The sequence below is a fragment of the Denticeps clupeoides genome, chromosome 3 (genome assembly GCF_900700375.1).
Source record: "Denticeps clupeoides chromosome 3, fDenClu1.1, whole genome shotgun sequence".
NCBI lineage: Eukaryota > Metazoa > Chordata > Actinopteri > Clupeiformes > Denticipitidae > Denticeps > Denticeps clupeoides.
The window spans coordinates 27,879,384-27,897,216 of record NC_041709.1 but is presented as its reverse complement, the minus strand read 5'-3'; the positions used below and the strand labels follow the sequence as shown (position 1 = coordinate 27,897,216).

General features: G+C 42.8%; 1 protein-coding gene across 3 annotated transcripts in view; it reads right to left on the bottom strand.

Annotated features, from left to right (window-relative positions):
* ntn1a (netrin 1a) overlaps window positions 1–5,786 on the bottom strand; it is a 41,385-nt gene extending 35,599 nt beyond the window's left edge. For all 3 annotated transcript variants that reach the window (XM_028974362.1, XM_028974363.1, XM_028974364.1), the window contains exon 1: window positions 4,629–5,786. In XM_028974362.1, the coding sequence (XP_028830195.1) occupies window positions 4,629–5,607 (979 nt within the window). In that variant the 5' untranslated portion in view covers window positions 5,608–5,786. The remainder of the gene's footprint in view (window positions 1–4,628) is intronic.
* Window positions 5,787–17,833: the final 12,047 nt, after the last annotated feature.

The following is a 17,833-nucleotide window of genomic DNA, read 5'->3' as shown; positions in this document are numbered from 1 at the left end:
AGAACTAGGAACTGGGTCTGGCTTTTCCTTCACTGTTTACCACTCCCTTTATGAACCTCAAACCTCAAAGCGCTGGGTCACAGTATCCCCCCTCCACAGCTGAGCAATAAATTATTATTTTTGAAAAATGATTCAATTATTTTTTCCACAAATTTTTTTATGCATTATCAGCAAACACAATAAAAACAATAAATCTGAAAATCTTATTTTCCCTCATCTTACAAAAGCACCGCTCCAGTTGAGAGTGCGGATTATGACACCCAAAGATTCATCCTGACATCCGTCCTTCAGGGATGCCTAATAAAATAAACATTGTGGCTTTTCTCCACCTAAAATAAACACCGTCAGTCGTCGAAGCGTTACAGGCTATAATTACTGCTCCATAAAAGCTTTTCATAACTCCCCTCACACAAGCTGCACTCAATGAACAATGAAGGCCTCAATTAATTCATTAGCCGCAGTCAATGTCCTGAGGGCCCAACTTGGTCTTACAGGCAGACACGTACAGGCACAGACACTTCATGTGTCGCTTCTGTTTCTATCATGCCCCCTGTTCAACGCAACTCATATTCAGACTTCCCTGAAGTTCCCTTGTACAATTTAACTCTCACTGAAAACTCTCCTTGAAGCAGGCTGTGAGAATATTAAAGTTTGAGACTACAAACAGTGTTGAGGAAAAGAAGCGTACCATGGTACAGTACATGATGGGACATACTGAATGTCTACAGGGGCTGGGAGGAAGGGCCCCAAAAACCAAAATCCACTTCAAACCACCAAGGTCAAGGTCTGGACCATTGCAGCCAGAGCACATCTCTTTGGGCAAGGAACTGGTATCTGTGATGCATTAAGTGTCAAATTTTACCAACAAGATAAAACCTCAAAAATGCTGACTTTGCCCCCCCGGTTCTGCGAAGTCTCAAACAGCGGCGTTGTCTTCGGCATGCAAAATTGAACATCCAACAGTTTACATTTACTGTGCCTCGTGCCTCCTCCAGATGTCGCAATGCTGCGTTTCTAAACATTACCATTTCGCACAACCAGAGGCCACAATTTAGGACAATAGAAACGACTCATTACGAAATACTAATACTAATAATATCATTTCCGATCTGCAGTCTCCCAAGTCCACGTTAACTCATTGTGTCACCAGTGTCCTTTGAATTACCTTCAAGTCCAGAGCCGGTGTCTCCCGCACCTTCACCCTGGGGCTCACACATACAACACACATCCATTCAAAGGCCCTACGTACATAGACCAATGCTAACATCATATTTCAACACATTCCACTTCGCCGTCATGTGGACAACTGATGGCGGCCAACTAAACAAGATGCAGATGGCCAGGTTGGGATCAACCCTGCCTTGGGTTGGCAGCTGAAGTAGGCCAGCCCCCTGAAAAGAAGAACATCAGGGGCTGATCTCGCCAGAAGGGGAAAAAATCCTCTTTTCAGGAGTTTGCAAAGTTATCAGCTTGGCACTTGTTTTGGCTTCATGGTCCAAAATATGTTGGTTACTACTCTCTGGACATCACTTTAAATGAAATAAGAAAGTCTACACTGGATGCCACTGTATTCTACTGTCCACATGGTGCTGCAAATGACATTTTATACCATCTGACAAGCACAAACTAAGTTGGTTGGCACCTGATGGTTGGTACACCACTGGTGGAAACGCAGCTCAGGCCAGTTTCATGTGTATAAGCTGAAGTGTGACTGTCTGGGAATAAAATAACCTGTTCAACGGCAGTTTACAAAACAAGTCATAAACAGTGATAAGGGTTTCTGGGAAATTGTGGTGACTGGGAGCGAAGGCTGCTGTCTAAGACTTTGGGGTCATTCCCCTTCCAGATTTGCCGCTGTGCAAACTGCGCAACTGCTCTGCCATGCAGCTTCGCCTCTGTTTCACACTCTTTTTGTCTGCCGGAACGGGACGGTTGATGCCCTGCCGCCTTTGAAGATGAAGGCTGCCAGTTCATAAAGAGGCCAAAGGCGGTTCAAACATTAACCAGAGCTATGATGGTGATGGCCAGATTAAAAAAAAAAAAAAAAACAGAAGCCCACACTGGTCTTCATGAGACACTAAAATGCATCCAAACAAAAAAGTAAATAAAACGCTAAACTGTGGCAAAATATTCTGTAATATTATATATATATAGGGCAAATTCATAAATATTTTATGGGATCTATTTATGATAAACAGGTGTGTCATGCCCATTTTCTTAATTTAAATGTGAATGCTGCTTAACTAACCAACAATAATACCTAAATAACCACACTCTGTCCAACTGTGATCCCTTATACAAACCCAGAAAGCAGCGCATATGCACCTACAACCTCCCCACATTCCTCATATCCAATCATAACGCCGTATTATCCCCCATTATTAACCAGAGGTAAAGTGAAAATTATTGTAATTGTGAAACACTGCAGCACAGCACATGGTGCACACAACAAAATGTGTCCTCTGTATTTAACCCATCAACCATAGTGAGCAGTGAGCAGCCATGAAAGGCAATGCTGACGGAGCATTGTAGAGTGGGGACGGTACTTTGCTCAATAGCACCTCAGTGGCACCTTGGCGGTTCGGGATTTGAACAGTAAACCTTCCAACAATGAGTCCACATCCTTACCCGCTAGGTCCCTTATAAACCTAGAAAGCAGCGCATATACACCTACAACCTCCCCTCATATCTACCCGTTACCCCCACAAGCAACCCTAACCATTTATAACAACCCACCATACAGACCCTTTTATTCACCATAACCACCACACTACCACCCAAAACCTCAATTTCCAATCATAAACACCAACCACCCAATAAACAACCATAATGACCTCATTAACTTCCAATGAGCTTCCAACTTCTTTGCAATTCTAGTTATACAGTTTTTTTTACTAAATTTTACTAAATTTACTAAATTATTTTTTTATGAATAACCAGTGGTGGCCTGAGGCAGTGGTGGCCTAGCAGGTAAGGAAGCGGACCTGTAATCAGAAGGTTGCCGGTTCTAACACACTGAGCAAAGCCCACTGCACACAAAGGGTGATGGTTAAATGTAGAGGACACATTTCTTTGTGTGCACCATGTGCTGTGCTGCAGTGCTACACAATGACAATTACTTCACTTCAGAATTTAATGTAATGTTCATTAAATCTCAAATGCTGGTAGAAATAAAAAAGACAAAAAATACATATTATGAATTTTGTCTGATATTTTTTCCCATGCATCCCTCAAACCTCCAGACTAAGCACATTAGAGATGTCCATCAATACCCCTATCCAGTGTGTAGAGCAGGAATCCCAGGGTTAATCAGGAGAGTGCACTTCAAAACCACACGTCAGTATCGACTTTATACTTGAGTACTAAACTTGCTTCCAAACCACCAAACCCACTCCAGCATCTCGTTATCGATTAATGCTGCATGTGGGGAAGACGCAGGAATGCATACACACACACACACACACACACCAAGAAAATCTACCATGAAATATTTAAAATGGCATCAACAATGTTCTGCAAAAGCCCCATAAACACACTTTTGCAGCAGCATTGTGACAGACAGATCCACCTGCTACATCCACAGATAACCTGTCAAACAGCTCAGGGTACTGTGGGGCAGGGGGGTCCCTTCAAATAAATACACAGGGTCTCGGTGCTACAGATCCATAACAAAACCAAAATACGCAATGGGAGTGAGGGTGGTTTTGCATCACCGTGTGAGTGGAACCCTGTCAGAAACGAGATGGAGCATGAAACCACCCCTATCTCCCATCATTTTTCTAGCTCTACATCATCACAAAAGTCCCATAAAGCATATTTACTTTGTAATGTTCCTGCATTAAATTAGATAATATTTAAATAAGTTCTATTTTTATTTTAAAAATAAACAACAGTTATACAGAAAGTATGTCATAAATAAAGCATTGAATGAGTGAAAACTACAATAAATGTAAAATAACATTTAAAAAATTTAGAACAAAAAACAGAAATGTATTAAATAAAAAGCTACAAATGTATCTGTGGTGTTCATTAAAGATGTATTATTAAATTCAGTATTTCGTTTGTTAAAGAATAACAAAATATTGTTGCACTACACGTAGTAATGACAGCAATAAGAATAACATTTATCATTTTATTTGGTTTAAACAATTTTTACAGGTTGTGTATTTTGAATTGAAATACTATCTAATCAAACCTATTAATTATGGAATAACTTCCGCGGGCGTGATGAATTAGTACCCAACGATTTAATCGAACTGAATCCAACCATAGTCGATTTCTCGTTTTTTCTCAAATTTTGAAAATGAATAAAAATCTATAAATCCGTGCACTCAAAAATTTCCACGCCCTGCTACACATGGAATGAGGCGGAAATTTTAAATATGAAATCGAATCCATATGGCTGAAGATAATTTTCAAAAAACGATTGCACGGGTTTGAGAAGTTCTCACATTTTGACAGTTATAGCACATATTATTCAGTCACGATTCGAGAGTCGTAAAAACATTTCTTTTTGCTCTCCAAAAAGAAAAAAAATCTGATCGCCGCGGGAAGTCTAAAAAAACACTTTACGCACAGCTTTACGCAACGTTTTAATGTCGCCCTGTCGGTAAAGTGGACTCACTCACCCACGCACTCGTTCGCTTCCCGCGCGGTTGCGCGCTGCCAGGGCCGATCGTAGTGGAAGGGTTTGCAGCGGTCGCACTCGGGCCCCGCGGTGTTGTGCCGGCACTCGCACACCAGGTTCCCGTCGCGGTCCTTGACGCACCGGGACGCGTGCCCGTTGCACTTGCACCGGCCGCCCACCTGCAGGTCGGACACGGCGTAGTAGTAGGAGTCGTCCGCGTTCTCGTCGCCGAGCGTGTGCAGGCGGCTGAAAGCGACCCGGATGTCGGTGGCGGTGACCCAGTCCTGCAGCACGGGCGAGTTGTCGAAGTCGTGCGCGCTCGGGCGGCCGTCCAGCGTGCTGAAGGCGATCAGTCCCCCGGCCAGGGGATGCAGGTCGGTGTGCGCGTCGGTGCAGACGGCCTCCTGCTCGTTCTGCTTGGTGATTGGCGCGCGGCTGGGCCGGTTGAACATTTTGCGGCACTGCGCCGAGTAGAACTGGAAGGGCACCCACGTCTTGCCGTGGTCCATGGATTTGAAGATGGCCATAGACTCGGGACGTGGGGAGCAGAACTGCAGGCTGACGTATGTCACCTCGAACTTCTTGCCCAGGGACAGGGTGAGCGTGACATTGCGCGGGTGCTGCACGTGGTTCTCCGACTGCCAGCACGTCAGGTTGTGCGGGTTGTGGAGGTCGGTGAGGTACGCGGGCGGACGGTGCTTCTTGGGGTCGGACGCGTCGCACATCTGGCAGCTGCGGCCCCTCTCGTCGCCCTTCTCGGTCACGGCGCAGTAGCGCGCCGCCGGCCTGCCGCACGTGCTGGACGCGCGCACCTCCTTCCCGAACGCGGAGTTGACGAAGTCCGGGATGCACCTCCGCGCGTTCCCGCTCTCGTCGTAGCAGGGGTCGGGCGGGGACGTCTGCGCCGCAAACACGCTCATCCCGTACCCGGCATGCACGCCCACCGGCGCGAAACAAGCGAGCGTCACCAGGGTCAGCATGGTGGTCCGACAAGCGCGCGGTCTTCCTGACTGTCTGCCGACTCACGCGAGCGCGCGCATCCCCACGCGGACTCCTGAAATATCCGCGTGTATTCTTCTTCTTCCACTTCCTCCTCCTGCTCCTCTGCTGTCCCGTCGGTCCCTCCACAGCCCAGAAGATATAAGTGAAGGCGTTAGTCTCTACCCTCCTCTCTCTCCGCGCTGCGTGTGGCTGCAGAGTTTCAGCACGTCTGTATTAGCGGCGCAGAGCGCGTAAAGGGGTCCCGCAGCGACCTCCTCCGGCAGTACGGAGCCATGGCCGCATCCTGACGGAGAACGCGTGAGGAATACTCAGTTCGTACTACCTGAATAAAAGGAGTTGCCGACATAAATAGCCATAAATAGCCTGTTTTTAGTCTTTGCAGAACTACACATAGTGCAGTTCAAAAGTAATTCTCAGGTTAACAAGGTGCACAAGGTATAAATAACGTATACAATATACTCTACACTTAAAAGTACAGAGTAAAAGAGCTTTTTCGTTATTTGTCAATGTAACAAACAACTCTAAGAAACAAACCTTAAGATGATCTGAATTAAAGTTATAGTTATAGATACAGAACAAATAAAAAGAACAAAATATTTGAGTTCAATTTGAAGTGAACTGTAGTATTTAGCTGAATTTCAAGACTGATATGAAGAACTATTTGGGAGGAGAGTGTAAGCAACAGGTCTTGAGTGTTATTTAGAAAGGTCAGCATTTTAGTTGTGAAATAGATACATGAAGTCATGCATTTAAACTAAATTATCTGTTGGATTTTTCCAACTCAGTGACTAAATTTGCACATGATCATTGCACTGACTATACACTTTTTTTTATAAATATGTTCATATTTATCCATCTCCTGCACATATCACCTTATGTATATACATAACTTATTTGACCTGTATCCTGCACTTGTTGCTTATTGCACTTCTGGTTAGACCTAAACTGCATTTCATTGCCCTGTACTTGTACAGGTATAATGACAATAAAGTTTAATCTAATCTAATCTAAATTGATATTCTCTGATTTAAAAAAATAACATACATTTTCCAATGAAATGAATAAAGCAAGCAGGTACAATGTGAAAATTTCACATTTGATCCAAATCCAGGCCCTTTATACTTTTAGGAAGTACCATGAGACACCATGGAAGAAATAGTCATCACTAAGATTGCCAGGACCATAAAGAATAAGCTAATGAACATAATAGAATAAAAATGGAAGTCAGAGCAAAACAAGCAAAATGCTTCATATGTAGTATGGGAACATGGACACCCTAGACTAAAGGTCTAGAAAGATGGATATGAATCCAATACATTTTGTTTATAAAGCACATTGAGGCCAAAGTGCTGTACAGTCATAAAACATAATAAAAATCAAAAAGTAAAAAAACAACCATAAAAGAATATGAAGTACATATTCAAAATCCTATAAAAAACTATTTTGATTTTTCAGTGATCAGTAAAAACCAGTGAAAAAAGGTGTGTTTTGAAAAGTGACTTAAAAATAAAAAAGCCTGCCTGATATTTAATGGCAGCTCTTCCAGCATGTAAACTGAAAAAGTGCGATCTCCTCTAAGCTTCAACCTAGTTTCCAGGACAACCAAAGTGGGCTGGCCTGTAGTGGTCACAGGGGTATGTATGGCTGAAGCAGCTCAAAGAGGTAGGATAGAGCAAGATTAAAAGAAGGGTATTAAAATGCACATGGAGCCAATAAAGGGAAGACAAGACTGGTGTTATGTGTTCATACCTGCGTTTAGAAGTTAAAATACATGCAGTAGCATTCTGAACTAGCTGGAGGCGAGAAAGGTCAGACTGCCTTACTCCTGCATCAAGGCCATTGAAATAATCATTGCGGGTTGAGATGAATGCATGTATGCCTATTTCTAAGTCCTGCCTTTCTAAAATAGGTTTTAAAATAGTTTTAAAAAAATATTTCATAGATATTTGCATTAGCTGAAAGAAGCTTTGTTTTACTACAGAACTGTCCATTTTTAGGTCACAATCCAGGATTATTCCCAAGTTTTTCATAATTTGTATTTGTAATACAGTCCCTGTAAAACAGTCTTGTCGCTTGTGTACAAACTGACCTCAAGTGCTGCTGAAATATATTTCTAATCAAGATTGTTTTTTACAAGAAATGGCTAATTTATTTCCCGGAAGCTTTTGTAATAATGTTTCAGTGCAAAACAAAACTGTCAAAAAGTATTCTAATATTCAAAGCTTGGTAAAGCCCATTGAGTAAATTTTTGCAAAGACATAAGTGTTGTCACCCTGTCATATGAGCTTTACTTGTGACTAATAATGGATCAGTTATGTCTCAGGTGTGTATAAAAAGAACCCGAGTACACTAGACCTTCACATCAACTGCAACTAGACCTCTGCAAACATGCCTAAGATTCACCCTGAGACTAAAGTGTTGATTATCAAGAGGCTGAAGACCAGATCCACAGCTGATGTGGCAGACAACTTCAATGTGTCTCAGCGTCAAGAGACTGGAGACGTTTTTTACGTTTTGCCCAGGTCAGTCAGACAGCGAGTTGATCAGCGTTGATAAATCTGGTAGGGTATTGATGAACCTCTGTGCTGTACTTGTGTCTAAGACATATTTTAAAAGCGATGAGGAAATGATCTTAGATTATTACAGATTGCGGAAGACTGACTATGTCTTCTATATTTAAACCGAAGGTCATTACAAGATCGAGCGTGTGACCACCTTCATGAGTAGGTCCTATTATATTTTGTTTAACTCCAACTGAGTCTAGTATAGACCGGAATGCTGGTCTTCTTATGCTGGTCTTTAACATCTTCTTACAGGATGTTAAAGTTGCCGACAATTAGGGCTTTATCCACAGATACAACCAGGTTACTTAAATCCATGTCAGGGTTTATGTGTAATACCAAGGTTATCATTATAAATTACTATAACGCCACCTCCTCTTCCAGTTAAGCAAGGTTGGAGTACATAGCTGTATCAAGGAGGACTAGACTCATTTAATGCTACAAATTCATTTTGTTTTAACCAAGTTTTGGTCAGGCACAGTACATCATACCCCTGATCTGTAATTATTTCATTAACAATGAGCGTTTTAGGTGTGAGAGATCTTACATTTAATAATCCTATTCTTATATCAAACATGCTGGTGGTACGTTCAGTAGGAATGATGGTAACGGGTACATTTACATTTACAGCATTTATCAGACGCCCTTGTCCAGAGCGACTTACAATCAGAATTTACAGGGACAGTCCTCCCCTGGAGCAACTCAGGGTTAAGTGTCTTGCTCAGGGACACAATGGTAGTAAGTGGGATTTGAACCTGGGTCTTCTGGTTCTTAGGCGAGTGTGTTAGCCACTAGGCTACTAATAAGTTCCTGAAACTGACACCCCGTCCAGCCTGGGGAACAGACACAGTGTCAGCATATTTATGAGTTTCGTTATAAGTCTTAATGTTTCTTGTAACACCTCGTTTTAATAGATCGAGTTAATGACAGAGTGTCAATAGTGTACACGCTGGATGCCGGCTCTACACAAATGGCAGATTTTTAGATAACTGAGTGGCGCACACCCAGTTGGGGTTGATCCCATCTCGCCTAAAAAACAGGCTTCCCTCAAAATGTTGGCCAGTTATTAATAAAGCCCATGTTATTTTTTGGGCACCAGTCCGACAACCAGCGATTTATATAGAGAAGCCTGCTACAGGTCTCGTCGCTGTGCCGAAACTGCGGTAATGGGCCAGAGCAGATTTCAGCTAGTCTTCTACACTTTCCACAGGTAAAATCCAAAATGTCCATTTCACACACTGCACAGGGGATTAGTGAGGGAGCCATAACTTAGGTTATTTAGGTGATTCTTAATTCAGAGGTAATTCAGGAAGCCTTTGGCTCACGCCAAACACACAAAATGGTGCCGTCATAGAATATGCATTATAGTGTATAATGGAAGTTTTACCTACAGTATGTTTGTAAAAACCCCCTCTGGGCATAAAAGCACCTACAGGCTTTATCCACCTAGTGTAAATGGGGTCTTTCTCCCCTTTATTTCTGTAAGTCTGATGGTGAGACATGGTGAGGCAGATGATCTGGAATGATGGCTTTACATGACGATGAAGAAGGGCGCATACGCACAACATCACGAAACAGGGGTTTAATGATGAACAGGACCTGGGAGACATCCAGTAACATGTAACAATGACCCGACGGTGAACAGACACAAACAGGGCAGCTATATACTATCAGACACAGGTGAACACGATCAGGAAACATGAAACATACACAGGACTAACATGAATCTCCGGTCCAGATCCCAGACCTGATGACTGATCCATCAATCATGTTGGATGAGTGGCGGTAGTCCTGCGCAGGCCGCTTCAGGCCCGTGTGGTACCAGCACCTCGTCCGCAGGGGCCCGCCGCTCAGTCTGTCTCCGGCTCTCCCTGCCGAACGGCTGCTTCTCACCTTCAACGCCATCAGACATGGGAATGTGGGGCAGGCGTCCTCAACCATCCGGAAAACCCTTTGGGCACATCGGGACCCTGCGGAACAGCATCTTCCATAACTGCAACTCCGCCATGCAAATCAAAGCTCAAACCACTCATCATTATTTACTTTGTATGTCACCATGCGTTATATCATGCATTGATTGGCTGTAAAGGCACATGAAATGACTGCGCGTAAACAAGCCAAGTATATCTGCGCAGCCAGATAAAAACAGAGATCTGTACCTGATTGTGCTAACGAAATAACTTAGCCCACAAATGGAAGGGAACATTTGTTGCACTTAATGGGGTTTCTTGAATTATTGATTGGCACTTACTGGGAGGTTGAATGCAACATCTAGTGTATAGTTATTTTATACACACAAACAACCGAACTAGCAATCACCCAAATGATCCTTCCCCCCTGTGACCTCTTTGTTCAGATCATTCCATTCTCCAATGTTCCCAATGCAGTAATCAACACAGAACACATTAACCATGTTGCATATTCCTGGTTGGTGGACACATGCAAATTAACCTGACCTGTCTGATCCAACGATCAGTGGTGGTGGCCAAACATGACTAAACTGATTTCAGGTTTTCAACTCCAATGTGAGAACAAATAGTATATTCAACATTTTTGATAAACAACTGAAATGTACTTCACTAAATCAGTGGATGACCTAGTGGGTAAATAAATGGACCCATAATCGGAAGGTTGCAGATTTGAAACCCTAACTGCCAAGGTGCCACTGAGGTGCCACTGAGCAAAGCACCATCCCCACACACTGCTCCCTGGGTGCCTTTCATGACTGCCCACTGCTCCCTCAGGGGATAGGATATTTCACTGGGCACTGGGTGCTGTGCTGTGCTGTGGTGTGGTGTGTCACATGTGACAATTAATCAATTTCACCTAAACAAAAACATATATTAATTGTGCTAAATTCAGTTTTTGCAAAAAAAAAATCCATTTCAGTGTAGAAAATGATAGAATTTATTAAATTGAGTGTTAATGTTGTGATTGACTGGTATCTGGAAATGGGGTGGTAGGGGTGGTAGTAGCCTAGTGGGTAACACACTCGCCTTTGAACCAGAAAGCCCAGGTTCAAATCTCACTGACTAGCATTGTGTCCCTGAGCAACACACTTAATCCTAAATTGCAAAAACAGGGGGACTGTCCCTGTAACTACTTACTATTGTAAGTCGCTCTGGATAAGGCCGTCTGAAAAATGCTATAAGTGTATAATGGCTGTTAATGAATGGCTGTTGATAAAATATCAACATACATTTAGAGAGGAACTTTATGAGCTACAAGTCTTGAGTTCCAGTCAAATGATTCTGTCTTCACAAAAGCAAGTCTGATTAATAGAAACCCCTTTTTGATTTTCTTTTAGTGGAGCTGAAAACAGTTACACTGAATAAAGAAGCAATAAAAGTAGCTGCCCTACCTTCCTGCCGTCCATAGCCAACCCACAGTGTCTGCTGGTGCCACTCAAGACGCCCCCCCACCCCCACCCCCCGACCCACACTCCCGTTCCAACTCACCTTCTGCCTCCCTCCCTCAGACCAAGTGCCTCCGGTCAACTTTCCCAGCTCTTCCAGTGCCCACTCCCCGTGTGATGACTTGTTCCAACACTCCAAAAATGTCTGCAAGTGCATCCCCAAACTCGCACGCTGACAGAAATATAAAAGTTCTCAGAATGTCCACTATGATGACCCGGTCCCAGTAGCATGACATTAATTCATTGCCGTTCTCATCTTCCCCCATCCACCTGACCTTCTATGATGACTTGCAGCAGCTTTCTTAACCTCACTTCATTTATTAAATGCACAGAGGTTGAAAATGACCATGTTGGTTCTGTTGAAAGCAGTTATTTGTAAAATATGAGTTAGATAGTTTCATTTAACCTTTGTATGTTTGATGTTAATTCAAATCCACACTGAAAATACCAGTATAATCTTGTTTATCCAGAAACTGATCGACAGGTTTGATGAGACAATAACGAACTGGGTTGGAATTATAATATATCTGTAGTGGACAATTTCAACTCGTGTTGTCACAGCTTCTCTTGGTAATGAAGCTGGCATTTAAGAAGCCCTGGCAGGTCAGGGCATAATGGCCGCATTCACGACCCCAAGCTTGATGTGAATCCAATCTTGCAGAAAGGGGCGCCTATCGCCGTTAAATGCCACCTGACAGCCATTCAAAAGATCTGTCAGTCCCAAAGAATAAATCCGTTTTTCTTTACCGTTCCCACAGCAATCGGCCATAATACCACCTACATTCCAGCCTGACCCATCCAGACTCTCATGGACCAACTGAGAAATGTGGGGTGTGTTCAGAAACAGCCGATGTTCCACGCCATTCATTTGATTATTTGGGGTCTTAATTGGTGTCTCTGACATTGACATTTACTCGCCCGCTGGCTAATGCACTTGATGGCCATTTAACCAGTGGGAAATTTCCCATCATGCCCTTTCTGAGAGTGTAAAAGTGTCCTCTAGATTAGTGCCCTTATATTGAGAAAATGTGAAAATGTGTCTGGTTAGACAGTGGAAATGTGCTACACCCTAAAAGTGCCATTCAAGTCCCTACATGACCCCTGCACATGTGTAGAGTTCCAGTATGGGTGCCCTTGGCACTTAACAGGTGCTACATATAGTGGTATTTTAAAAGGTTTAAAATGCTTCATAACATGGACAAGGTACAAATACAAATTTATTAAGACGACACAATTACATTACCTTTTCTCCTCTCTTTGTCTAATCATGAATGGGGCTAGATTGTTGGGCTAATTAAAAACAATATTTCATCATCACAAATCAGAGCATTGAGCTTCACAACATGTTGCTTCACAACAAAACCCATTTTTGTGGATTCATTTTGCAGTGATGAATTTATTTGTAATTATTTATTACTTTGACTGGAATATCTGACCTAAATGCAACACAGAAAAAATGAGAGACACTTTTGCGTAAATTTTTTTTTAAAAGGCACCACACGTGCACATACACTCTCAAACTTTACACTATTCCCATGCTGCCTCTTTACATTTCAATTATACAGTATATTCTAGAAATTTTGTACTGAGTGACACCCATTAAAACATTATTCATACTAAATAATTTGACCATCCAAATTAGGACCCCCTTCCAGGGCAGAGTGAGCCTTCAATTGGTGTCACTGCAGGGTTTGTGATGATTTGTCCAAGAAGAGAAAAAGTCCTACAGTTGTAGAGGTCCAAAGTGTAGTATAGAGCATCTGTCCATGTTTGGAGGTACTGTACAGTGCAGAGTAGGTTTTAGTCCAGGATCATGATGTACATTACGTGTCCATTATAATGCTACTAGTACATTTGAAGCTCCTTTAGTTGTTACGGAGGTGGTGGCTGTGGTGACCCTCTGGTTTGTCACTGGAGTCTGCCAGTAGTCTGTGTGCTTGATTCCGTCTCTCAGAGAGAACAAACAGAAGCAGTGGCAGATGGTGGCATTGTACGACTGATAATGAAATATGTGTTTATAGTGATATATTGGTGCAACAGAGGCTTGGTACAGCCTAACTAAGGTGAATTTAACATTGTCTGTGTTTGAATAGATGACTGTGTAATTAAGTGGACTTAATAAATGACACTGTGTCTGGGATTAACACAAGGCCAGACAAAACAGATGTGTTTTCAGTTTAGATGTGTTTTCAGTCTCTGTGTCTGATTCCCAAACACACACAAAGTACAGCTGTGACCTTCTGTACTTTGGGTAGCAGTAGTGACCCCGCACACGTTGATCGCAGGGGGCGTGGCGGGTCGTTAGTAACTTCAGAGTTCACTCAGGTACTGTGGAGCAAAACCATTCAAAGCTTTATAGGTCAAAAGTAGGATTTTGTAGTCAATCCTAAATTTGATGGGTAGCCAGTGCAATGATTGTAAGACTGGGGTGATGTGGTCAAATGTTCTTGTTCTAGTTAGAATTCTGGCTGCAGCATTCTAAACTAGCTGGAGTTTACTCATGCACCTACTAGAGCATCCACACAGTAATGCGTTGCAATAATCTTACCTTTATGTGATACCCTGACAGGACTCTCTGTGTTGCAGTTGATGATTATGTGTCCTCTGCGGTCCCCATCCAGTATGGGTTCCGTTAGTGTTCAATTCTTGGGCCCTTTCTTTTTTCAATATATCTCCTAGACCCACATACCATCTTGAGAAAACATGGTATTGCTTTTCGTTGTTTTGGGGATGACTTTGAACCATGATTCAACTCTATCCAACTATTATTAGAACATCTTACGGAGATTAAGGAGTGGCTATGATGGATGGAGCACCATCCTGTTGCAAAATTTGCCCTCTTTTATGGTGGGAATATAAAAGGTAGCTAAGATATCTTGGTATTTCAGACTATTGATGTTGCCTTCCACCCTGCAGATCTCTCAGACACCCCCATACTGGATGTAACCCCAGACTTGGATTTTTCCGCCACCAAACTTCACTGTTTTCTGGGTGAATCTTGGATCCATGAGGGGTCCATTAGGTCTCCTGCAATATTTGCAAATGCCATATGTTTTTTTCAATTGTCTTTTTTTTAGTGCTGACTTCTGGGCACTGATTCAACCATGGAGGCCATTATGAGACAGGAGACTTTTTCATATTGAAAAGTAGAGCTCTGTCCTAGGTCAGTTACTATTTTCCTTATACATGTTACCTTTTGATGACGTCATTCGCAGACACGGTACAGTGGGGCAAAAAAGTATTTAGTCAGCCACCAATTGTGCAAGTTGTCCCACTTAAAAAGATGAGAGAGGCCTGTAATTTTCATCATAGGTATACCTCAAATATGAGAGACAAAATGAGAAAAAAATCCAGAAAATCACATCACCTCTGATTTTTAAAGAATTTATTTGCAAATTATGGTGGAAAATTAGTATTTGGTCACTAACAAACAAGCAAGATTTTTGACTCTCACAGACATATAACTTATTCTGTAAAAGGCTCCTCTGTCTTGCACTCATTACCTGTATTAATGGCACCTGTTTGAACTCAACCTCAAACAGTTACACTCCAAACTCCACTATGGCCAAGACCCAAAGAGCTGTGTAAGGACACCAGAAACAAAACTGTAGACCTGCAAAAGGCTGGGAAGACTGAATCTGCAATAGGTAAGCAGCTTGGTGTGAAGAAATCAACTGTGGGAGCAATCATTAGAAAATGGAAGACATACAAGTCCACTGTTAATCTCCCTCGATCTGGGGCTCCACGCAAGATCTCACCCGTGGGGTCAAAATGATTACAAGAATGGTTATCAAAAATCCTAGAACCTCACGGGGTGTCAGGATTGACTGCAGCTGGGCTCATCACCGGTGGCCAATCCTGACAGTGCATAAAAGCCAGAGATTTCCGCCCCTTCGGGAGGGATTACATTTTCGTGGACTTGGTGCACGAACTTGAGTTTCTGTGGTGTATTTTGAGTTCTGGCAATCGCTACATGCCTGTGGGCTCATTTGAGTTCTCCCCTTTATTTCCCATTTTTGGCCACCGCGACATTGTTTATTTGTATTTATTATTAATAAAATCCCTTCCCAGCATGTCCTGCTTCTGTGCTTCTCTCCCCCGTCAGCAAGCTGGAGTGAATGACCTAGTGAATGACCTACAGAGAGCTGGGACAAAAGTAACAAAGGCTACCATCAGTAACACACTACGCCGCCAGGGACTCAAATCCTGCAGTGCCAGACGTGTTCCCCTTCTTAAGCCAGTACATGTCCGGGCCCGTCTGAAGTTTGCTAGAGAGCATCTGGATGATCCAGAAGAGGACTGGGAAAATGTCATGTGGTCTGATGAAACCAAAATGGAACTTTTTGGTAAAAACTCTACTTGTCGTGTTTGGAGAAAGAATGCTGAGTTGCATCCAAAGAACACCATACCTACTGTGAAGTATGGGGGTTGAAACATCATGCTTTGGGGGTGTCCGGACGAAGGGATCCGGACGACTGATGAATGGTGCCATGTATTGTGAGATTTTGTCTGAAAACCTCCTTCCATCAGCAAGGGCATTGAAGATGAAACGTGGCTGGGTCTTTCAGCATGACAATGATCCGAAACACACTGCCCGGGCATTGAAGGAGTGGCTTCGTAAGAAGCATTTCAAGGTTCTGGAGTGGACTAGCCAGTCTCCAGATCTCAACACCATAGAAAATCTTTGGAGGGAGTTGAAAGTCCATGTTACCCAGTGACAGCCCCAAAACATCACTGCTCTAGACGAGATCTGCATAGAAGAATGGGCCAAAATACCAGCAACAGTGTGTTAAAACCTTGTGAAGACTTACAGAAAATGTTTGACCTCTGTCATTGCAGGTGCATGAGTAAACTCCAGCTAGTTCAGAATGCTGCAGCCAGAGTTCTATCTAGAACTAGAAAATTCAACCACATCACACCGATCTTAGAATCACTGCACTGGCTACCCCGCAGTACCTGAGTGAACTTTTAGTTATTTACAAACTGCCACGCCCCCTGCAATCAACAGGTGAGGGGTCACTACTGGTACCCAAAGTACAGAAGGTCACAGCTGGGAGCAGATCCTTCTCTTATAGAGCTTCGCTGTTGTGGAATGGCTTACCAGTCAGTGTTCGGGACTCAGACTCAGTCTCAGTGTTTAAATCTAAACTGAAAACACATCTGTTGACTGTTAAAGTCCCAGACACAGTGTCAATTATTAAGTCCATACAGTCCCCCTGTTAAGCACAGACAGTGTTAAATTCAGTTAGGCTGTCCTAGTTAGGGTACCGAGCCACTGTAGCACCAATATACCACTATAACTACATATAACTACATCAGTATCAGTTGTACAATGCCACCGTCTGCCGCTGCTTCTGTTTGTCTTCTCCGAGACACTGAATCAAGTACACAGACTACTGGCAGATTCCAGTGAAGAGACCTTATTATTGGACAAACACAAACTCTGCACTGACACCACTTGGCTCACTTTTCCTTGACACAGGGCCGCTCTCTGTATCACTCCTTCCCAAGGTTTCTTCTTTTTCTTTTTTTCTGTGGAGTTTTTCCTTGTGCGCCAGTCTTCCCTTACCAGCCTTGTCTGAACCATACAAGTCTGTGGGTGGTAGTAGCCTAGTAGGTAACACACTCGTCTATGAACCAGAAGACCCAGGTTCAAATCCCACTTACTACCATTGTGTCCCTCAGCAAGACACTTAACCCTAAATTGCTCCAGGGGGACTGTCATTGTAACTATTGTTTGTAAGTCACTCTGGATAAGGGCGTCTGATAAATGCCGTAAATGTAAATGTACCCACCTTATAGGAAAGACACAGCTTCTGTTCTGACACCTGTATATTTTGTATAGTTAGTTCATTGTCTATAGATCTTCCAAAGTTATACAAGCAGGATGTTGGTGGGTTACATAGCTTCTGTACTGACACCTGTATATATTGTCATTGTCTATAGTTTTTGACAAATCTATATATATATATTAGTGGTGGGCCGTTATCGGCATTAACGTGCTGCGTTAACATGAGACTCTTATCGGGCGATAAAAAAAATATCGCCATTAATCTATTCACAAAGTTGGGTTGGGAGCTGGGTCTATACTATGCAAGCTATTGTGCCGGAGTTAAATGGTTACACTAGATTTATAAGTATATTTCTTCTTTCTTGTGTTTTTTATTTTCTTATTTCCTGAAGACTTTTATTTTGTTTTTGAGACCCGGTTTAGTTCTCTTGGACACA